This window comes from Oncorhynchus nerka, linkage group LG13 (assembly GCF_034236695.1).
Source record: "Oncorhynchus nerka isolate Pitt River linkage group LG13, Oner_Uvic_2.0, whole genome shotgun sequence".
In the NCBI taxonomy this organism is placed as follows: Eukaryota; Metazoa; Chordata; class Actinopteri; order Salmoniformes; family Salmonidae; genus Oncorhynchus; species Oncorhynchus nerka.
The window spans coordinates 25,239,818-25,264,418 of record NC_088408.1 but is presented as its reverse complement, the minus strand read 5'-3'; the positions used below and the strand labels follow the sequence as shown (position 1 = coordinate 25,264,418).

The window sequence follows — 24,601 nt, the reverse complement described above, 5'->3', positions numbered from 1 at the left end:
AACCCAGCATCTGCAATGTGGCCCCCACTGCCCCTCTAACCAGCCAACCTGGTGAGACACACACACACACACACACACACACACACACACACACACACACACACACACACACACACACACACACCTCGTGCTATTCAGCAATATTTGCTGTAAACCAGTGGTCCTCAACTGGTTGTCTCGGGAACCAAATTGAACCAAATTTTCTCAGTCGCAACCCAATTTTAGCGTCCCATTTTGTTGTTGTTGTTGCAAAAATACAATCTGAAAAACTTTTTAGAATGCTATATTGATAGTAGATGTAGCAATTATATGATAAGGGAACAACATTCCCACCGTTTTCCATGGTCAATAACTCTAATTTGCCAAAATTTTTGATGAAGAATGTTAATAAGCTGACTGATTTGAGACCACAAAATCAACCAAATCCACTAAATAGCACTGCTAATAGCTCTAGATAAGAAAATACTGTGATTGAAAAAATAGTTTCAGAGGTAAAACAAATAAAAAATGTAAGTAGGTTCATTATAAATTCCACACACCTTCTACATAGTTTTAGTTGTTTAAGTTCAGACTGAAGTATTTTTGTTTTTCTATCCATTTCCTCTTTCATCACTGGGATACTGGGGAGTTCACGATTCTCATGACTGTGGAGGAGGTCATGCATTATTACTTATGTATATAAAAAGCCAAGAACAACTTCAGTCAAGCAGAAGAGTCATGAGCTAACACCTTTCATGGCTAAGAGGTGCAATGAATGGTTATAATGTCTTAATGTCTGCCTATAAGATCTGCACTGACGGATAGTTAAACTGGGCTCTCAAAATCAGGGACACAATTAATCAGATTTAGTTATTCTCAAGCACTTCTACCCAAGCACCCACAGTCAAATATGCATCAATATAACCAAACCATGCATCAATATAACCTAAGTAGGCATACATTTTGTTTCAAGTGTGTTTTTCTTTGGCTTAGTGGACACACTAGCTGTGCTTTCCTAGTCTAAACAAAAAGAACCTGTCTAGCTAACCTAATATTTGTTTTCTTTTCCACCTCATATACCAGATGGGCAAAGCATGCAAAAGCTCCACTGTTTTCATACCTGATAAGCATTGCTTAATATTTTTATATAGACCATAATATAAACACAAATCGCTTAATGCAGCTTAGCAGACTGGCGAGCATCTGTCTCATTAGGTATTCCATGTGTTGTGGAACAAGAGGCAGGCACACACTTTCCAGTGAGCAGCATGCCAGACACATGATGGGGAGTGGAGGAGGCGGGGCGAGGGAAAGGAACACAAGAGGAATAAAGCTGTCTTCTAAAGGCTAACTGTCAAAAGAAAGACGGACAGAAAGATGGAGGTCCACAAACAACGTGTCCACCGACAATGAGAATGGTAAAAGACTGATAATATATTGAATGCATTAACAAAATGCTCCATTGGAGATGAGAAATTATGGTAATTAAAGTTAAAGGTACTACTGGTGATACAGGTGTGCCATCCTCGCAGCCTCAGCAATGGATTAGTCCACTGAGGCAGGCGTGAGTCAGACAGGTGTCTCGTGTGCCATAAAATATTTAAATCAAATGTATTTATTTATAAATATATATGCGACTGCTCGGTAAAAAAAGAAAGAATACTCAGCAGCCTATCGAACAAACAATAGACCAGTCGATTAAATGGGGTCAGCCCTAGTGGATACCAACATCTGGAACATGGCAAAAACATGCAGCACCTGACTACTAAACTGAACACTCTACTTTGCAGGTTGTAACCAGGCAGGAGGAAAAGGATACTGGACTGGCCACAGAAGCCATGAATGATGTACATGAGCCAATCAGGATGCACCGTGTCCTTGACGCGCTCCAGGAGCTTGCCGTTCCACACGTACTTGGCGTACGGTTCACTCTGGAGGCCGTGGAACACTGCAACGGAACCATTACATAGGAACACAAAACACCACAGAACAGCTTACATGGATGGACAGGATCACGGAGGGGATGGTTTACCACCGATACAGTAGATTAGAACATGGAAACTGTATTGAGACAGATGAGCTGAATAAAGACTTTGGTTTTGGGCTAGTAGTGATGTCCTGATCAACCTTTTAGCTGGTGAATGGCTTTATGAGTGGCTTGAGTTGTGAGGATCTTTTTCTATTTGGGACCACTGACTGACTTAACGGTTAAAAGATCAAGAAAACATATCACAAAAAAAGGAATGGTATGTTACACTTGGTTATCAAATGGAAAGACATGTGTTCAATAGAGTGTATTCACATGTTTTAAAACTGGATGAACTGGAGTTTAGGGAGAGTGTGAGAGGGCAGGAGCTGTCTGACCTTGTGTGGGTAGGCCCTCGTCCTCAAAGATGTCGAAGCTGTCCTGCTGTCTGCTGCTCCGTGTGTGCACCTCCTCCACTGTGCCCGGGTCACACGGGCTATGCAGCAGCGTCAGGTTGTACTGCAGGGAGTGGCTCAGGTCATAACTGTAGCTGGGTGGGGTCAAAGTTCATAGGTGAAGAGGTCAACGAGGAAGAACAACACTTCGATAATCAAAAATCAATGAGATGGATGAATGGAGTGATGCGTAAAAAGAATAATGATAGAAGAATGACCAAAAACAAAACATTTTGTTTTACACCTGACAGTACTATTTTAGTCTATTTTTCGTATATATTTTTTCTTTGCGATATACAATGTTTTTTTCCTTGAGGATATAAAAAAAAGGTAGGGTCCCAAATGTATCTTCACCTGTCACTAGGGAGATAAATGACCAGCTTGACAACAAGTCTGAGTGAGAACTGATAGAAGGTCATCTGTGGAGCGAGTCGTGAATACACTATGTCAATACTGACCCTTTCAGTACAGGTTAACCTTTAGTACAGCTACTGATACAGTGTGCTTTAGATGGTAGGTGCTGAAGGGCATGATTCCAAGAGGAGTTAAGGGTACACCAGATGGGTATTTTGAGAGGTCTGTGTGTCACTCTGGCTTAATGACGAGAAACTGAGACAGACAGACACTTCAGAAAGGAGTCCAAACAGTACTTTAATGATACATAACTATTGGTGGAAGTGATGTCAAGTGATGTCATCATGTTTTTTTAAGTGAATTCAATTAAAGAAAAGAAAATCTAATTCAATGGGTGGATGGAACTAAACGATAACCATTTGTTTTAATGAGATGTACACAGATAAAAACATTAGGAACACCTTCCTAATATTGAGTTGCACACCCTTTGTCCTCAGAACAGCCTCAAATCGTCAGGGCATGGACGCTGCAAGGTGTCAAAAAAGTCGCTCTGGATAAGAGCGTCTGCTAAATGACTTAAATGTAATGTAAATGTAAAACCTTTCCACAGGGATGCTGGCCCATGTTGACTCCAATGCTTCCCACAGTTGGGTCAAGTTGTCTGGATGTCCTTTGGATGGGTGGACCATTCTTAACACACACAGGAAACTGTTGAGTGTGAAAAACCCAGCAGCATTGCAGTACTTGACACACTCAAATCGGTGCGCCTGGCAAACTCTGTTCAAAAAGCACTTAAATATTTTGTCTTCTCCATTCACCCTCTGAATAGCGCACATACACAATCCATGTCTTAATTGTCTCAAGGCTTAAAAATCCTTCTTTATTAACCCGTCTCCTCCCCTTCATCTACACCGATTGAAGTGGATTTCAATAAGGGATCATAGCTTTCACCTGGATTCACCTGGTCAGTCTGTCATGGAACGTGTTTTGTACACTCACTGATTATTTGTGTAGTTTTAATGAGGAGGATGTTGATACATAAATCCATAAGAGTGTGGCTCTGTCCTCTCTCACCGATTCACAACATCACTGTAATAAAATATCCAGTCTTGAAAGTGTGTGTGTGTATATGTGTATGCACGTGAGAGAGCGATAACCTCAGATATACTGTGCATCCTGTGTGACATTGGTTCCAACAAAGTAACATGCAAAAATAGTGAAGAACTGTGAATAGCGTTTGACAGGTTCCATACTGCAGCAAACACCTGAGCCTCCTGATCACCAAGGCTTGTGACAAACAAAAGCATTGACTTGACAATCAACAGAAGAGAGATGCGGAGGAGTGGTTATTTTTAAGATCTCACACACACTTACTTACCTGAAGTAGAAGTTGCTGGACAGGTCCACATTCTGAAAGATCCTCACGTATCTATAAGAGGAGAAATAAACAGTCCCTGCACGTCATAACCAGGAGAGCATGGTTAGTTCAGGAGAGCATTTGAGCTAACCCTAACTCCTTTCCTAACATTAACCTAATTCCCCTAACCTGCCACGTGGCTGCGTAAGTTCTCCTAACCTGCTACGAAAAAGTAACTTCTGGTCGTAGCTGTATCCCACCTAGTCAGAACCTCTAATACTAGTGGCAGGAGTTTTTCATGTCGCATCACCACAGTCACATCACCGGAGTTGTCAGGTCACATAGGAAACAGTCCTAGTCTTTAGGATATAACATCATACATGTTACTTTCTCATCTCAATGAAAAGGGGAAACTAGAAAATACCATAAGCATTTGCTGTGCACGGCAGGTTATATAGACCCATATACTGAGTGATCCTTAGCTGGTCACACTTGGTCAGTGAAGCCGTCACACTGTGTGTGTAAACTGAGAGAGAAACAAGTGAGAGAAAGAGGAAGGAAATAAGAAAATCTCCAGTGGGGTGTGAGATGTTGGGTATATAACGGTTGACCTACTGTACCTGGCCTCGTCAGGATGTGTCACCCTCACTGAGTCATTGGGGATGTAGATCATGTTAGTATCCTCTATCTTGTATATGGAGTGACCACCAATGTCGGCCATCTTCCTCCGCTTGGTGATCAACACGAGGTAATAACCCTCAAGGAATCGGACAAAGCCTGCAAGACCAGGACAATGAATAAACATGAACAGCACACATAAGTTTAATATTACTATAGGACACCTCAAACCACCCAGATAACTTATACAACTCATATGAAACTTTTAACATGAACCTTTCCATCCTCAATGTTTTTTTCAAGACACATTTTCATACATCTATGTACAATATCTATTCTCATCTCAACAATCAAATGAGTGCCTATCTATGTATGTGTGTGTGTGTGTGTGTGTGTGTGTGTGTGTGTGTGTGTGTGTGTGTGTGTGTGTGTGTGTGTGTGTCTTCATGATAGATGAGACCACTTGTTTTTCATGCTGCATGACCACAACACACTCACAGTCTGTTCATCTGTCTTACATCCTTCATTATCACCTTCAAAATCTTTATTTTCAATTATATATATTTTCAATTACAAAATAATATGTTTTCAGTCCTGGAATGTGTATAATGCTTCACGGAAAAGCAGAATAGATGTTCTCTGAGAGCTTATTATTGTTTGTCAATCATATTAGTCAGGCTGTTTTCATATGATCTCCTCTTAGAGGTCACGGACCGCTAGAAACACAGACTACTAGCGCCATGTCACTTGGACCAGGGTTTCCCAAACTCGTTCCTGGGCCCCCACTCCGATTTACGTTAATGGGAGGGGATGAGATCATAGGTTACGCAACCTCCTGGAGGAAATTATCTACTGGGGATAGATGAGAGAAACCTCCATAGAAACAGCATAGGACATACATTCATATGGATATATGTTTGAGGATAGCGGGTGAGAGAATGGAATTTTGTAACTCAAAATCATACCCTTACCCATTTTACACCATCAGAACCACCCATTTTCTTGCCGTGACACATTGACATTCAATTTCCCTGCTTTGTCTGGGTCGGTGCGAGCGATTTCCTATATCAGTGGTTCCCAAATTGAACTCAGTACGGCTTTCAACTTACTCTTGAAAGTTGTAATAGTAGAATGCAAAAGGTGTCATTTAGAAATTGGGTAGTGCATCATCAGTTCCTCTTGTCATGTCTGTCATCGCAAACCTTAAAGAGCTATTTGTCCAATGCTGGAAGGTGTGACATTAGTGCTGGTACGAACTCGGACCCAGGCGCAGAGAAACACAGCAGGCAGAGGTAAGGGTAAATACAGAATATTTACTAAGGTCGTCATAGCAAAACAACAAAGCAAGTGCATACGAGAACACTGAACAAAACAGGAGACCTGAGCAACTGGCCCAGTCCACAGAGGAACCTAAATAGTCATCCAGTAGGTGATCCCAATAAGCCCAATCAGGGTCACCTGGATACTAGAAGTAACCCAAGGGTTTTCTCCAGTGGCAACCTCAGGTAGTGTACTCAAGGGAGAAAACCTGACCTGTGCCAGAAGGGGGGGCCTGAGTGAAAAAGTTTGAGAACCCCTGTTCTAGATCACCATCCAGCTCGATACAAAGGACTTCCAAGAAATGTTTCTCTGTAGGCCTTGCCATGTTACCTACGTAGCCAATTGCAATGATAGTCAATTTCAGATAGAAAAATAGATTGGGTGTCTGTGGGTGTGAATGTTTAAACTTTAGCGTCGTCCAGGTTAGGGAGGGTTTGGCCGGTAGGGAAATCCTTGTCTCATCGCGCACCAGCGACTCCTGTGGCGGGCCGGGCGCAGTGCACGCTAACCAAGATCGCCAGGTGCACGGTGTTTCCTCCGATACATTGGTGCGGCTGGCTTCCGGGTTGGATGGGCGCTGTGTTAAGAAGCAGTACAGCTTGGTTGGGTTGTGTGTCGGAGGACGCATGACTTTCAACCTTCGTCTCTCCCGAGCCCGTACGGGAGTTGTAGCGATGAGACAAGATAGTAGCTACTAAAAACAATTGGATACCACGAAATTGGGGAGAAAAAAACGGTAAAATACACACAAAAAAAGAAAACCGATCTCTCAAATGTCACCATTACGATTTTTTTTTGTGCGGGCGCCCCGTGCCACCCTCGACAAGATACAGCCTTAGGTGGCTGGCTGCCCATGTCGCCTATACTTAAATCTTGCCACTTCGCAAGCCACAGCAGCGAAGTCCTGTTTGACATAGCAGTGGGAAGCAGGTATGTTAAGGGTGCTGCAGCACTCCCTGATAAAATCAGAATATTTTTTCTCTTTCTCAAAAGTAGTGAACTGTACCTTTACTATTCCCCCATATAGTTTTAATGTAAAAAATTAAATTGTCCATTTGTCACATCCATAGTTTAGGTGATAAGGTATCATGGGCAGAGGTGGCCTGCACCCTGGCTTACATGCACTTCACCTGTGTGTGTGTGTGTGTGTGTGTGTGTGTGTGTGTGTGTGTGTGTGTATATATATATATATACACACACACACATACATACAGTTGAAGTCAGAAGTTGACATACACCTTAGCCAAAAACATTTAAACTCAGTTTTTTGCAATTCCTCACATTTAATCCTTGTAAAAATTCACTGTCTTAGGTCAGTTAGGATCAATTTATTTTAAGAATGTGAAATGTCAGAATAATAGTAGAGAGAATGATTTATTTCAGATTTGATTTCTTTCATCACATTCCCAGTGGGTCAGAAGTTTACATACACTCAATTAGTATTTGGTAGCATTGCCTTTAAATTGTTTAACTTGGGTCCAACGTTTCCAGTAGCCTTCCACAAGCTTTCCACAAAAAAGTTGGGTGAATTTTGGCCCATTCCTCCTGACAGAGCTGGTGTAGGATTGAGGTCAGGGCTTTGTGATGGCCACCCCAATGCCTTAACTTTGTTGTCCTTAAGCCAATTTGCCACAACTTTGGAAGTATGCTTGAGGTCATTGTCCATTTGGAAGACCCATTAGCGATCAAAATGTAACTTCCTGACTGATGTCTTGAGATGTTGCTTCAATACATCCACATAATTTTCTGTCCTCATGATGCCATCTATTTTGTGAAGTGCACCAGTCCATACTGCAGCAAAGCAACCCACAACATGATGCTGCCACCCCAGTTCTTCACGGTTGGGATAGTGTTCTTCGGCTTGAGAGCCTCCCCCTTTTTCCTCCAAACATGAGGATGGTCATTATGGCCAAACAGTTCTATTTTTGTTTCATCAGACCAGAGGACATTTCTACAAAAAGTACAATCTTTGTCCCCATGTTTTTATTTTATTTCAACTTTATTTAACCAGGTAGCGACATGGCCAAGATAAAGCAAAGCAGTGTGACACAGACAACAACAAAGAGTTACACATGGAGTAAACACTAAACAAGCCAATAACGCAATAAAAAAGTCAATGACACAGTAGGGAAAAAAAGAAAGTCTATATACAGTGTGCAAAAGGCATGAGGAGGTAGGCAATAAATAGGCCATAGTAGCGAAGAATTACAATTTAGCAGATTAACACTGGAGTGATAAATGAGCAGATGATGAGGTGCAAGTAGAGATACTGGTGTAGTAGATATACTGGTGTGCAAAAGAACAGAAAAGTAAAGAAAACCAGTATGGGGATGAGGTAGGTAGATTGGGTGGGCTATTTACAGATGGACTATGTACAGCTGCAGCGAGCGGTTAGCTGCTCAGATAGCTGATGTTTAAAGTTAGTGAGGGAAATATAAGTCTCCAGCTTCAGCAATTCTTGCAATTTGTTCCAGTCACTGGCAGCAGAGAACTGGAAGGAAAGGCGGCCAAATGAGGTGTTGGCTTTGGAGATGATCAGTGAGATATACCTGCTGGAACGTGTGCTACGGGTGGGTGTTGTTATCATGACCAGTGAGCTGAGATAAGGCGGAGCTTTACTTATAGATGACCTGGAGCCAGTGGGTCTGGCGACGAATATGTAGCAAGGGCCAGCCGACTAGAGCATACAGGTCGCAGTGGTGGGTGGTATAAGGTGATTTGAGAAGTACTTCAGGGTTGGAGCGAGCAGTCGCATCCGCACTTCGGTCCGCAGGTAGTATAACTTTTCATTACATTTCATTACATTTCATTATAGTACAACGGTTTGATTTGTCTAATCTTAGCAATTTCTTCTTAGCTAGCTACATAGCCATCATTGTATCAAAGATAATTGCGTAATTATCGTATTTCGTTGTCCTAACGTAGTCTACACTGCTATCTGCCCAGCAGCTAGCCAGCTAGCAAACGTCCACCGTCTACCGAATAGCAGCACTGTAGAAACTATTACACTCAACTGAACGACTTGATTAGTGTAGTGTTAGCTAGCTACATAGTTGTCTTTGCTGTCTTCGTATCCAAGATAATTGTGTAGTTTAGAGTGTGTAGTTTTAGAGTGACTATCTTAATTTACCGAGGTTAGCTAGCCAGCTATTTGTCGTCCTTAACGTAGGAGACACTGCTAGCTAGCCAACAGCTAGCCAACGTCTACCGAATAGAACTTCCGCACTCAACAACCTGGTCGCATTCCGCTTCGCTCCACAGGTAGTATCACATTTTCATTTCATTTCATTACAGTACAACGGTTTGATTTGTTTGATCGTAGCTAGCTACATAGCTTCTAGCGTCTTTGTATCAAAGATAATTGTGTAGTCTAGAGCGATTTTCTAGGTTAGCTAGCCAGCTATTGTCGTTCTCTTAACGCAACGTAACGTAATCAACACTGCTAGCTAGCCAGCTAGCCCCCGAATAGCAGCACTGTAGAAACTATCACACTCAACGGAACGACTTGATTAGTGTAGTGTCAACAACGCAGCCACTGCCAGCTAGCCTACAAAGTCAACAACGCAGCCACTGCCAGCTAGCCTACTTCAGCAGTACTGTATCATTTTAATCATTTTAGTCAATAAGATTCTTGCTACGTAAGCTTAACTTTCTGAACATTCGAGACGTGTAGTCCACTTGTCATTCCAATCTTCTTTGCATTAGCGTAGCCTCTTCTGTAGCCTGTCAACTATGTGTCTGTCTATCCCTGTTCTCTCCTCTCTGCACAGACCATACAAACTCTCCACACCGCGTGGCCGCGACCACCCTAATCTGGTGGTCCCAGCGCGCACGACCCACGTGGAGTTCCAGGTCTCCGGTAGCCTCTAGAACTGCCGATCTGCGGCCAACAAGGCAGAGTTCATCTCAGCCTATGCCTCCCTCCAGTCCCTCGACTTCTTGGCACTGACGGAAACATGGATCACCACAGATAACACCGCTACTCCTACTGCTCTCTCTTCGTCCGCCCACGTGTTCTCGCACACCCCGAGAGCTTCTGGTCAGCGGGGTGGTGGCACCGGATCCTCATCTCTCCCAAGTGGTCATTCTCTCTTTCTCCCCTTACCCATCTGTCTATCGCCTCCTTTGAATTCCATGCTGTCACAGTTACCAGCCCTTTCAAGCTTAACATCCTTATCATTTATCGCCCTCCAGGTTCCCTCGGAGAGTTCATCAATGAGCTTGATGCCTTGATAAGCTCCTTTCCTGAGGACGGCTCACCTCTCACAGTTCTGGGCGACTTTAACCTCCCCACGTCTACCTTTGACTCATTCCTCTCTGCCTCCTTCTTTCCACTCCTCTCCTCTTTTGACCTCACCCTCTCACCTTCCCCCCTACTCACAAGGCAGGCAATACGCTCGACCTCATCTTTACTAGATGCTGTTCTTCCACTAACCTCATTGCAACTCCCCTCCAAGTCTCCGACCACTACCTTGTATCCTTTTCCCTCTCGCTCTCATCCAACACTTCCCACACTGCCCCTACTCGGATGGTATCGCGCCGTCCCAACCTTCGCTCTCTCTCCCCCGCTACTCTCTCCTCTTCCATCCTATCATCTCTTCCCTCTGCTCAAACCTTCTCCAACCTATCTCCTGATTCTGCCTCCTCAACCCTCCTCTCCTCCCTTTCTGCATCCTTTGACTCTCTATGTCCCCTATCCTCCAGGCCGGCTCGGTCCTCCCCTCCCGCTCCGTGGCTCGACGACTCATTGCGAGCTCACAGAACAGGGCTCCGGGCAGCCGAGCAGAAATGGAGGAAAACTCGCCTCCCCCTGCGGACCTGGCATCCTTTCACTCCCTCCTCTCTACATTTTCCTCCTCTGTCTCTGCTGCTAAAGCCACTTTCTACCACTCTAAATTCCAAGCATCTGCCTCTAACCCTAGGAAGCTCTTTGCCACCTTCTCCTCCCTCCTGAATGCTCCTCCCCTCCCCCTCCTCCCTCTCTGCAGATGAATTCGTCAACCATTTTGAAAAGAAGGTCGACGACATCCGATCCTCGTTTGCTAAGTCAAACGACACCGCTGGTTCTGCTCACACTGCCCTACCCTGTGCTCTGACCTCTTTCTCCCCTCTCTCTCCAGATGAAATCTCGCGTCTTGTGACGGCCGGCCGCCCAACAACCTGCCCGCTTGACCCTATCCCCTCCTCTCTTCTCCAGACCATTTCCGGAGACCTTCTCCCTTACCTCACCTCGCTCATCAACTCATCCCTGACCGCTGGCTACGTCCCTTCCGTCTTCAAGAGAGCGAGAGTTGCACCCCTTCTGAAAAAACCTACACTCGATCCCTCCGATGTCAACAACTACAGACCAGTATCCCTTCTTTCTTTTCTCTCCAAAACTCTTGAACGTGCCGTCCTTGGCCAGCTCTCCCGCTATCTCTCTCAGAATGACCTTCTTGATCCAAATCAGTCAGGTTTCAAGACTAGTCATTCAACTGAGACTGCTCTTCTCTGTATCACGGAGGCGCTCCGCACTGCTAAAGCTAACTCTCTCTCCTCTGCTCTCATCCTTCTAGACCTATCGGCTGCCTTCGATACCGTGAACCATCAGATCCTCCTCTCCACCCTCTCCGAGTTGGGCATCTCCGGCGCGGCCCACGCTTGGATTGCGTCCTACCTGACAGGTCGCTCCTACCAGGTGGAGTGGCGAGAATCTGTCTCCTCACCACGTGCTCTCACCACTGGTGTCCCCCAGGGCTCTGTTCTAGGCCCTCTCCTATTCTCGCTATACACCAAGTCACTTGGCTCTGTCATAACCTCACATGGTCTCTCCTATCATTGCTATGCAGACGACACACAATTAATCTTCTCCTTTCCCCTTCTGATGACCAGGTGGCGAATCGCATCTCTGCATGTCTGGCAGACATATCAGTGTGGATGACGGATCACCACCTCAAGCTGAACCTCGGCAAGACGGAGCTGCTCTTCCTCCCGGGAAGGACTGCCCGTTCCATGATCTCGCCATCACGGTTGACAACTCCATTGTGTCCTCCTCCCAGAGCGCTAAGAACCTTGGCGTGATCCTGGACAACACCCTGTCGTTCTCAACTAACATCAAGGCGGTGGCCCGTTCCTGTAGGTTCATGCTCTACAACATCCGCAGAGTACGACCCTGCCTCACACAGGAAGCGGCGCAGGTCCTAATCCAGGCACTTGTCATCTCCCGTCTGGATTACTGCAACTCGCTGTTGGCTGGGCTCCCTGCCTGTGCCATTAAACCCCTACAACTCATCCAGAACGCCGCAGCCTGTCTGGTGTTCAACCTTCCCAAGTTCTCTCACGTCACCCCGCTCCTCCGCTCTCTCCACTGGCTTCCAGTTGAAGCTCGCATCCGCTACAAGACCATGGTGCTTGCCTACGGAGCTGTGAGGGAACGGCACCTCAGTACCTCCAGGCTCTGATCAGGCCCTACACCCAAACAAGGGCACTGCGTTCATCCACCTCTGGCCTGCTCGCCTCCCTACCACTGAGGAAGTACAGTTCCCGCTCAGCCCAGTCAAAACTGTTCGCTGCTCTGGCCCCCCAATGGTGGAACAAACTCCCTCACGATGCCAGGACAGCGGAGTCAATCACCACCTTCCGGAGACACCTGAAACCCCACCTCTTTAAGGAATACCTAGGATAGGATAAAGTAATCCTTCTCACCCCCCCTTAAAAGATTTAGATGCACTATTGTAAAGTGGCTGTTCCACTGGATGTCATAAGGTGAATGCACCAATTTGTAAGTCGCTCTGGATAAGAGCGTCTGCTAAATGACTTAAATGTAAATGTAAATTTGGTAATAAAACGGATTGCACTGTGATAGCAAACTGGATGCAGTCTGAGTAGAGTATGTGCAGTTGCAAACCGTAGTCTGGCATGTTTATGGCGGTTTTGGAGCAGTGGCTTCTTCCTTGCTGAGCGGCCTTTCAGGTTATGTCGATATAGAACTTGTTAACTGTGGATATAGATACTTTTGTACCTGTTTCCTCCAGCATCTTCACAAGGTCCTTTGCTGTTGTTCTGGGATTGATTTGCACTTTTCGCACCAAAGTACGTTCATCTCTAGGAGACAGAACGCATCTTCTTCCTGATGGGTATGACGGCTGCGTGGTCCCATGGTGTTTATACTTGCGTACTATTGTTTGTACAGATGAACGTGGTACCTTCAGGCATTTGGAAATTGCTCCCAAGGAACCAACAATCTACCATTGTTTTTCTGAGGTCTTGGCTGATTTCTTTTGATTGTCTCATGATGTCAAGCAAAGAGGCACTGAGTTTGAAGGTAGGCCTTGAAATACATCCACAGGTACACCTCCAATTGACTCAAATTATGTCAATTAGACTATCAGAAGCTTCTAAAGCCATGACATCATTTTCTGGAATTTTCCAAGCTGTTTAAAGGCACAGTCAACTTAGTGTATGTAAACTTCTGACCCACTAGAATGGTGATACAGTGAATTATAAGTGAAATACTCTGTCTGTAAACAATTGTTGAAAAAATTACTTGTGTCATGCACAAAGTAGATGTCCTAACCGACTTGCCAATACTATAGTTTGTTAACAAGAAATGTGTGGAGCGGTTGAAAAACAAGTTTTAAATGACTCCAACCTAAGTGTATGTAACCTTCCGACTTCAACTGTGTATGTATATATATATATATATATATTACCAGGTTCACACTGAGCACATGTGACAGACGTGACAGTCTGGAGACGCCATGGAGAACGTTCTGCTGCCTGCAACATCCTCCAGCATGACCGGTTTGGCGGTGGGTCAGTCATGGTGTGGGGTGGCATTTCTTTGGGGGGCCGCACAGCCCTCCATGTGCTCGCCAGAGGTAGCCTGACTGCCATTAGGTATCGAGATGAGATCCTCAATTGCAAAAATTGGTGAAGTTGGAGACTTTTATCTCCCTCACCAACTTCAAACATCTGCTATCTGAGCAGCTAACCGATCGCTGCAGCTGTACATAGTCTATCGGTAAATAGCCCACCCATTTTTACCTACCTCATCCCCATACTGTTTTTATTTATTTACTTTTCTGCTCTTTTGCACACCAATATCTCTACCTGTACATGACCATCTATCACTCCAGTGTTAATCTGCAAAATTGTAATTATTCGCCTACCTCCTCATGCCTTTTGCACACAATGTATATAGACTCTCTTTTTTTCTACTGTGTTATTGACTTGTTAATTGTTTACTCCATGTGTAACTCTGTGTTGTCTGTTCACACTGCTATGCTTTATCTTGGCCAGGTCGCAGTTGCAAAAGAGAACTTGTTCTCAACTAGCCTACCTGGTTAAATAAATGTGATTTTTTTTGTTTTTTTTTTAAATGGTGGTGGCAGCATTATGCTGTGGGGATGTTTCTCAGTGGCAGGGACTGATAGACCAGTCAGGATCGAGGGAAAGATGAATGGAGCAAAATACAGAGAGATCCATGATGAAAACTTGCTCCAGAGCACTGAGGACCTCCGACTGGAGAGAAGGTTCACCTTCCAACAGGACAACGACCCTAAGCACACAGCCAAGACAACGCAGGAGTGGCTTCGGGACAAGTCTCTGAATGTCCTTGAATGGCCCAGCTAGAGTCTGAACCTGAACCCAATCGAATATCTCTGGAGAGACCTGAAAATAGCTGGGCAGCCACACTCCCCATCCAATCTGACAGAGCTTGAGAGGATCTGCAGAGAAGAATGGGAGAAACTCACCAATTACACATGTGTCAAGCTTGTGGCATCATACCCAAGAAGACTCAAGGCTTTAATTACTGCCAAAAGTGCTTCAACAAAGTTCTGAGTAAAGAGTCTGAATACTTATGTAAATGTGATATTGCAGTTCTTTATTTTTAATAAATTAGCAAAAATGTCTAAAAACAGTTTCTGCTTTGTCATTATGGGTTATTGTGTGTAGTTTGAATAAGGCTGCAACCTAACAAAATGTGGAAAAAGTCAAGGGGTCTGACTACTTTCTGAAGGCACTGTATGTGTATACCTGTGTGCCCTTGCTTACGCACATCTGTTTGTTGTTCTCCCCATTACTGTATGTAGATCAGGGCTGATGGGGGATGAATGGCATTCACACTACTGTCAGACCTATTACCTGTTGGTACAATTCTACAAACACGCTGGCCCGGAAATGGTTGGAACAAGGCACCATGATTAAAGCGTCACAACATTGTCTGGTCAAACTACTGAATGTCATCTGACTCAGCCTCCAAGTAAATGGGCTTGTGTGCGCGTGTACAGAAACAACAGAAGGATAATAAGGCTGTGTGACGCTCCCCTCTCAGGATCCCTTCTTGTAAAAAAAAATTTTTTAAAGAGCCTGCTAGGAGCACTAACTTTATAATATCTCTGAACCCTCCAAAGGCTGGTTTCCACAGCAACACAGGGACAGAAAACACACTTTCTGCCCTTAATGACTGCTTCAGGATCAACTCTCCTTACCACAGTCCTACTAGCCTACACATCTCAGGCAAAACCCTCATGTGCAGTACTCACAAGACAAGACATGCCGACAGGCTCATGGCCGTTCCTATGGCAACTGGTAGAGGAGAAGTAGTTGTGAGGACTGAGGGTCCAAGGAGGACTATCTTACCCACGATGCCATAGGCTGACACAGCTCTGGACAGACCTGAGGAGCCCTTCTGGCCCATCTTGGTGCGGTTGCCCAGATCCAGACGTCCCAGGAGCTCCCTCAACTCCTGCTGATTGTAGACATGCTGGGGACAAGAGGGACGTATTGTTAATAGTGTGCTTCTGGATTCTTTCAAACTGAGCTTCTGGCTGAGACAGGTGCAAGCAGTAGAAACAGCACATCCCATAGACATCTTGGGATTAAGCCCCGGCTTTGGTCAATATGTTTTTCTGTGCTAGCCTTAGGATTTCAGAACACTGAAAAACATTTTAATATTAATTCTACTGTGATCACAACATAACGTCTCAGACAGTACAACCATTCCTTATGCAGAGAACAGAACCGTACATACTGTGCCAGTGGAGGCTCCTCAGCGGAGGAAGGGGAGGACCATCCACAGTGAATTTCATTACAATATAAAGTGAAACATTTAAAAATAAGTTATCCTTTTTAGATAAAACTACACTAACTATATTCACATCACCAAAAAAAGTATTAGAACACACTGTTTTTCAAAGAAGGTCTACAATAGCCTCAGCAGCAGGGTAGTACCATGGTGTAGTTGGAGGACAGCTAGCTTCTGTCCTCCTCTTGGTACATTGACAAAACCTAGGAGGCTCATGGTTCTCACCTCCTTCTATAGACTTACACAATAATTATGACAACTTCCAGAGGACGTCCTCCAACCTATCAGAGCTCTTGCAGCATGAACTGAAATGTTGTCCACCCAATCAAAGGATCAGAGAATGAATTTTGTACTGATAGTATAAGCTGAAGCTCGCTAGCACTGCAGTACATAACATGTGGCAAGTAGTTGACTCAAAAAGAGAGAAAGACAATATTTGAACAGTTTGGGGGAAAAAATAATTTCTTCCAAAATTAAGGAAAAGCAAGAGAGAGAGCAAGATATATTTTGTAGTATAGTCAAATTGCAGATAGCTAGTTTAGCCTACTCAAACACCCGACTCAAACAGAGAGGGATGCTATGTTAACTAGCTGGCTATGGCTATCCAATACTGGAACTCTTCCAAGTCAAGGTAAGCTTTTGGTTTTACTAATTTATTGCCAACGAGGCCCGCCAGTGTAACTACTAAACTGATTTCTGCTGACTTCACTATACTGCATGATTGTAGTGGGTTTATTAACAACTTAGTTCTAGCACGACATGACAACAATGTAGGCTGTGTAAAGCGGTTAGCAGTCATATGAAGGTTTGACTTGGAAAGGTTTTTTCAAAGACAGCTGATGTGTTATGCACTGGTCCACAAGCGAAGAGGTGAGAGGAGGAGAGAGTGCGTAGATAGATTTGAGAAGCAATTATATATATAGTACATTTGGTAAGTATTCAGACCCCTTGACTTTTCCACATTTTGTTACTTCACAGCCTTATTCTAAAATAGATTAAATTGTTTATTTTTCAAAATGTTATTTATCTTGGCAAGTCAGTTAAGAATAAATTCTATTTACAATGATGGCCTGCCCCGGCCAAACCATAACAATGCTGGGCCAATTGTGCGCCGCCCTATGGGACTTCCAATCACGGCCGGTTGTGATACAGCCTGGAATCAAACCAGGGTCTGTAGTGACGGCTCTAGCACTGAGATGCTGTGCTTAAACCACAGCGCCACTCGGGAGCCCTCATCAATCTTTAAAAAAATGATTAAATATCACATTTACATAAGTATTCAGACCCTTTACTCAGAACTTTGTTGAAGCACCTTTGGCAGCGATTACAGCCTCGAGTCTTCTTGGGTATGACGCTTGGCACACCTGTATTTGGGGAGTTTCTCCCATTCTTCTCTGCAGATCTTCTCAAGCTCTGTCAGGTTGGATGGGGAGCGTCACTGTACAGCTATTTTCAGGTCTACAGAGATGTTCGATCTGGTTCAAGTCCGGTCTCTGGCTGAGCCACTTTAGGCCATTTAAAGCCACTTAAAGCCACTCCTGCGTTGTCTTGGCTGTGTGCTTAGGGTCATTGTCCTGTTGGAAGGTGAACCTTCTCTCCAGTCTGAGGTCCTGAGCGCTCTGGTGCAGGTTGTCATCAAGGATCTCTCTGTACTTTGCGCCGTTCATCTTTGTCTCGATCCTGACTAGTCTCCCAGTCCCTGCCGCTGAGAAACATCCCCACAGCATGATGCTGCCACCACCATGCTTCACTGTAGGGATGGTGCCAGGTTTCCTCCAGATGCGAGGCTTGGCATTCAGGCCAAAGAATTCCATCTTGGTTTCATCAGACCAGAGAATCTTGATTCTCCTTTTGTCAAACTCCAAGCAGGCTGTCATGTGCCTTTGACTGAGGAGTGGCTTCCATCTGGCCACTCTACCATAAAGGCCTGATTGGTGGATTGCTGCAGAGATGGTTGTCCTTCTGGAAGGTTCTCCCCTCTCCACAGAGGAACTCTGGAGCTGTGGCAGAGTGACCTCCCTGACCAAGGCCCTTCTCCCCCGATTCCTCAGTTTAGCCGGGCGGCCAGCTCTTGGAAGAGTCTTATCTTAGTGGTTCCAAACTATTTCCATTTAAGAATGATGGAGGCCACGGTGTTCTTGGGGAGCTTCAATGCTGCAGACATTTTTTGCCACCCTTCCCCCAGATCTGTGCCTCAACACAATCCTGTCTCAGAGCTCTACGGACAATTTCCCTCGACCACTGCCTTGGGTTTAATCAAGTTGTAGAAATATCTCAATGATTATCAATAGAAACAGGATGCGCTTGTTTCATAGCAAAGGGTCTTATGTAAATAAGGTATTTCTGTTTTTTATTTTTGCTAACATTTCTAAAAACCTATTTTTGCTTTGTCATTATGGGGTATTATGTGTAGATTGATGAGGAAAACATTTATTGTATACATTTTAGAATAAGGCTGTAATGTAAAACAAAATGTGGAAAAGTTTGAATACTTTCTGAGCTGGATGTATGTGTCTGGTATGAAAGTGAACTGTACTTGCGTGTGATCAGGGGTGTGTATTCATTGCGCCGATTCTGTTGAAAAACGTTTCTTAAAGGGAACGGAGATAAATATACTTTGAATTTGTCCAATAGAAACTTTTGGACTGATGATTACACCCTAGATCAGCTAGATGCAGGCAAGAGTCTGCAAGGTGGTATTTTGTGTCACTGTCTGTCACCTTGACAGCTCAAAATTCTCTCAACCTGTGTGCATCTACGTTGTAAACTTTTATTCATATGCTAGGTTGTAGCAACCTCATGATGGGTATAGTGAAAATTTGAGTATCATGTAGTAGTCTAAACCTATCGCTGTTACATTGAGCTGGGTGAAAGGAATATGAATGACAGTCAGCCAATATGCTGTAATAGAAATAAGGCCATGCTCATCATTTATTTATATTTTTTAATGTTTGCCATTTTTGTCATTTTCATTGTCACTCCAGTATCACATGAATACACATTAGGCAAATGTATAAAATTGCAAGACAATTAGCTTTAAAACTGCTAAATGTTCTTTGCACCCCATGACAAAATGAATAGAATTACAGGAAATAAGCTTTAAATCTGCAGAATTCTCTCCACCAACAAGAGGGGTGTGAACAGTTTGTGTCATGTACAGTGCTTGTACCCACAGAAATAGAAAGGGCACGGGTTGTTCCCCAATCCTGGGAGGGGGCCCAGAGAGAAGTTTGGGAACCCCTGATCTACAGGAACGAATGGGAGGATGATGATGGATGGAAAGAGAGCTCACCAGTGGACACTATGTACAATAATAACAAACCAATTAGAATCCTTATCATTCTGATGATGAGAACAAACAAATGTCCTCCACTCTCATACACCGTGGTAATGACTGACTGCAGGGGATGAGTGATAATGTAGTAGTCTCTTAAACCTTCATGAGCCAAATCTGTCACCCATACACACTTAGGACCAGGTGACTGATTGTACAATTTTCCCTGAGGGGTGCTGTACAACAAGGGCAACGGTCGCTGCTACTCTAAAGCAGTGGTTTGACGTGCAGCAACTCACCTTATCATCAATAATCGCCAGGTCCTTGGGCTCAGTGCGGTCGATTTTCAGAACACGGTGTTTGGTTTGGGCGTGATTGCTCCCCACAAGGAAATACCTCTGTAATCAAAGAACACATGAAAGTGTGTGATTACATCACACAATAAAGTACATCATGGATGAAACATCGAGCCTCACTCAACAGTGGGATGAAAGCAGTGCTTTGGTCGATAGAAGATGAGAGAAAAGTACAATTTAAAACAGTGTTTAATACAAGACATGCTTTTCTTTTTCATGCAGGACTTTTCTCACTAACACAATTAAGATGCTACATGAGTCTCTTTCTTCCGACCCTTATGTGTTTCTATATTGGTGTGAGATTTGATGTGGGGACGTCCAGTATGAACACGTTGATAGTACAGTCTGGAACTGAGTTAATTCTGTCCTGTTCTACCTATCATCTACACCTCTGTGTTGCTCATGTCTGAACACGAGTGAGCCAATGAAAGGGGCAGGGCTGACCTGAAACTCTTACAACGTAGTCAATGCTGGCTCTTCACAAAACGTGTTACTCAATCCTAGGCCGTCCTGCTGAGACCCATAGCGTTTGCCCGCTTTTGTTCCAGCCCAGCATTAACACTTCTGATGCATCAAATCAAGTTGATGATCAGATTATCAGTTATTTTAGTATGAGGACCCATCTCTGTCCGTCTTCTGAATGCAGCTGCAAGTAACTTTGTGTTGTAAAAAGGTATACAGTGGGGCAAAAAAGTATTTAGTCAGCCACCAATTGTACAAGTTCTCCCACCTAAAAAGATGAGAGAGGCCTGTAATTTTCATCACAGGTACACTTCAACTATGACAGACAAAATGAGAAAAAAAATCCAGAAAATCACATTGTAGGATTTTTTATGAATTTATTTGCAAATTATGGTGGAAAATAAGTATTTGTTCAATAACAAAAGTTTCTCAATACTTTGTTATATACCCTTTGTTGGCAATGACAGAGGTCAAACGTTTTCTGTAAGTCTTCACAAGGTTTCCACACACTGTTGCTGGTATTTTGGCCCATTCCTCCATGCAGATCTCCCCTGGAGCAGTGATGTTTTGGGGCTGTTGCTGGGCAACACGGACTTTCAACTCCCTCCAAAGATTTTCTATGGGGTTGAGATCTGGAGACTGGCTAGGCCACTCCAGGACCTTGAAATGCTTCTTACGAAGCCACTCCTTCATTGCCCGGGCGGTGTGTTTGGAATCATTGTCATGCTCAAAGACCCAGCCATGTTTCATCTTCAATGCCCTTGCTGATGGAAGGAGGTTTTCACTCAAAATCTCACGATACATGGCCCCATTCATTCTTTCCTTTACACGGATCAGTCGTCCTGGTCCCTTTGCAGAAAAACAGCCCCAAAGCATGATGTTTCCACCCCCATGCTTCACAGTAGGTATGGTGTTCTTTGGATGCAACTCAGCATTATTTGTCCTCCAACACGACGAGTTGAGTTTTTACCAAAAAGTTATATTTTGGTTTCATCTGACCATATGACATTCTCCCAATCTTCTTCTGGATCATCCAAATGCTCTCTAGCAAACTTCAGATGGGCCTGGACATGTACTGGCTTTAGCAGGGGGACACATCTGGCACTGCAGGATTTGAATCCCTGGCGGCGTAGTGTGTTACTGATAGTAGGCTTTGTTACTTTGGTCCCAGCTCTCTGCAGATCATTCACTAGGTCCCCCCGTGTGGTTCTGGGATTTTTGCTCACCGTTCTTGTGATAATTTTGACCCCACGGGGTGAGATCTTGCGTGGAGCCCCAGATCGAGGGAGATTATCAGTGGTCTTGTATGTCTTCCATTTCCTAATAATTGCTCCCACAGTTGATTTCTTCAAACCAAGCTACTTACCTATTGTAGATTCAGTCTTCCCAGACTGGTGCAGGTCTACAATTTTGTTTCTGGTGTCCTTTGACAGCTCTTTGGTCTTGGCCATAGTGGAGTATGGAGTGTGACTGTTTGAGGTTGTGGACAGGTGTCTTTTATACTGATAACACGTTCAAACATGTGCCATTAATACAGGTAACGAGTGGAGGACAGAGGACCCTCTTAAAGAAGAAGTTACAGGTCTGTGAGAGCCAGAAATCTTGCTTGTTTGTAGGTGACCAAATACTTATTTTCCACCATAATTTGCAAATAAATTCATTAAAAATCCTACAATGTGATTTTCTGGATTTTTTTTCTCATTTTGTCTGTCATAGTTGAAGTGTACCTGTGATGAAAATTACAGGCCTCTCTCATCTTTTTAAGTGGGAGAACTTGCACAATTGGTGGCTGACTAAATACTTTTTTGCCCCACTGTATGTTTAGATGTTACAACATACTCCTACCCATACTGGCATTCCAGACACCACCGCAGCCCCCACAAGGCAGGGGGGCCCACGAGCTCTGGGGCCCCATGCACCAGTCATTGAAGTCTATTTTATTTTTTTATAAAATAGTTGACAGTAACCCTCTAAAAAGTAATTAGTACTTCAGTGAACAAATGCCGTAGTTAAGGCTACGACGGCGCCAGTGCAATGAGTGTGTTCATAAGGACATATCAGACAGAGAGCCTAATGTTTCTTAGGTAGTCCTTTATGATTTTTGTTGTTTAGAAAACGATCTCTCTGTAGACACGAGAGCTACAGGGATGGTAGCTACAGGGTTGTGCTTCAAATACAGCAGTTCTGTAAAATCTTTAATTGAGTTTATCATTCACCTTAATTGCTGCCAGATTATAATCAGATTATAATATTTAGCAGACAACAGTTCTTGAGGACTTGAACAAAAACAAAGATGTTTTCAATTTCGTTCATACTGGTGAACCGGCATTGGAGTTGTATGGTTGTAATATCAACAGTCCCTTATCTCTGGTATATCTTGGCATGCATCATTCAAGACTCAATTTAAATTGTGTGCAGCTCCATGGACAAATAATGCACAATGTGTCAGGAAAGACTCTGGGTTGGCAATACTCAGTATAGAAAACAGTCAGTCCTGCAACCTGGACATACAGGCCATGGTGAAAACATTTGCACAAAAAAAAGAGGACTTCATGAGACCAGGGAAGTCTCTCAATTTGGATCTAATTTGATTTAATTTACCTTGAATATAGCAGCCCATTTGGGTAGGCTATTAGCCGCACACAACCCACTGAGTTCAACAAAAAAATTGTGGCTGAATTTATCCTCAAACCAACTACGTTTCCCCTTTATTTTCTGTGTAATAAAATGAAATTTAAAGTTTCTTAATAGCAGCTAGATACAGTATATAGCTATAGATCGTACACTGCATAATGAAACAACCACAAGTAAGCTATTGTTTTGAGGGTGGGTGGGCGGACTTATTTGGCATTAAAGGACTGGTTTTATGCACAATAACTTTCTATCGAAGCTGGGAGAGAGCATGAGGATGGCTCATGTCATGCAGGTTCAGGTAGCCTATGCATATATATAACAAGTATGCTGTTGCATCGAACATTTATTATTCAATCTGCAATGTTTGAATTTCCAACTTTAATTACATCATTGCCACCAGTCAGCATTTTAAAAATGGCAGCATTGCGACATGGTGTATAGCTTCGTGAAATGTTAGGCTTAACATAAGAAAACTGCGGGCAAAGAAGCATACCAATGAACATGTATCCATTATTTAAAGCAAAGCTAAGACCTGGCACCACAGAAAGCCTATCATCGAATCGATAGGCATGCACACACACAGACATGTCGCTATTTCAGCACCAGGGACAGCAATCGGTACTCGAACTTCGCCATTGCGGGGTCCAGAGAAACTGCGTTATATCAGTGCCTATACTGCCATCTAGTGTTAATGTACTGTAAACAATAGGTCATAACATAAGACAATGGGCAAATGGTCTGCTAAAAATATTGTCTCCCATTTGAGATATTGAATGCAATCGTGACTAAATATCCAACACCTTGTAATAGTTTATAAATGACAGTTAAGACAGTGTAATATGGACATACCAACCATATACTTCATGTGTTAATAAATAAGCTATGCATTATGAGCAAAACGTATGGAAGGCTTCCTCCAGCCCATGTTTGAGAGAATAATGCATTCATCAAGTCTAGGGGAAATACTGTGAAACGTACGGCTCTAGTTTCGTACAGAACCAACTTCTGCACTCCACTGATGACGGCTGCTGACAGAGGCATGGTGAAGATTTGACGAAGACCAACTTCACAGACTCGATGGACGAGACTGTCAGCTGCTTTTTGTGGAGTTCACACTGGGGAAGGATATTAGAGAGATTCGAGGATGTCAACTTCAAGTCAATTGACAAACAGAATACGTTACAAAGTTATAAACAAGCAATACATCTGTTGCATTAAAGATGACTGCTATAAAGTGGAAACATTGTAGCTAGCTGACATTGTCACCGTCAGTAAGATAGTGCCAAACCATGGCGAGCATGGGTGTATTCATTAAGGAAACCGTTACCAGTTTTAGAACCAAACGAAAGCAAATAAAGCAAACGGAACATAACGGGGAGGGAACGACCTGAATTTGTCCAATAGAAACTCTCGCTTGCGTTTTTCGTTTGGAGGAAACGGTTTTCTGTGAAACGTTTTTCAACAGAATCGGCGTAATGATTGCACCCAATGTTGGCTTGTTTGACAACATATCGCTACCATATGACTCACCAAATGTCGTTAGCTGATACGAGGCATGTTAAACTGCTCCTTAAGATGTTGTTTCAAACCATGCTTAATCAAAAACCCAATTTGACAGCAGTGCCAAATACAGAAAAGCAAACTAATTTGCAATGCACCTCCCTGATCATGCGTTTGTTTCGATCAGGTGACTGTCACAAACTTCCGCTGAGACGGGTCCTCACACGGTCAAAAAGGACGCGATATAAAGCGATTTA

General features: G+C 43.7%; 1 protein-coding gene across 1 annotated transcript in view; it reads right to left on the bottom strand.

Moving 5' to 3' along the window:
• fig4a (FIG4 phosphoinositide 5-phosphatase a) overlaps nucleotides 1–24,555 on the bottom strand; it is a 131,115-nt gene extending 106,560 nt beyond the window's left edge. The window contains exons 1-8 of the mRNA XM_065026287.1: nucleotides 24,375–24,555; nucleotides 23,823–23,959; nucleotides 19,692–19,790; nucleotides 15,674–15,797; nucleotides 4,732–4,888; nucleotides 4,133–4,183; nucleotides 2,344–2,495; nucleotides 1,799–1,927 (exon numbers count right to left, since the gene is read on the bottom strand). Coding sequence (XP_064882359.1) covers nucleotides 1,799–1,927; nucleotides 2,344–2,495; nucleotides 4,133–4,183; nucleotides 4,732–4,888; nucleotides 15,674–15,797; nucleotides 19,692–19,790; nucleotides 23,823–23,885 — 775 coding nt within the window. The 5' untranslated portion in view covers nucleotides 23,886–23,959; nucleotides 24,375–24,555. The remainder of the gene's footprint in view (nucleotides 1–1,798; nucleotides 1,928–2,343; nucleotides 2,496–4,132; nucleotides 4,184–4,731; nucleotides 4,889–15,673; nucleotides 15,798–19,691; nucleotides 19,791–23,822; nucleotides 23,960–24,374) is intronic.
• Nucleotides 24,556–24,601: the final 46 nt, after the last annotated feature.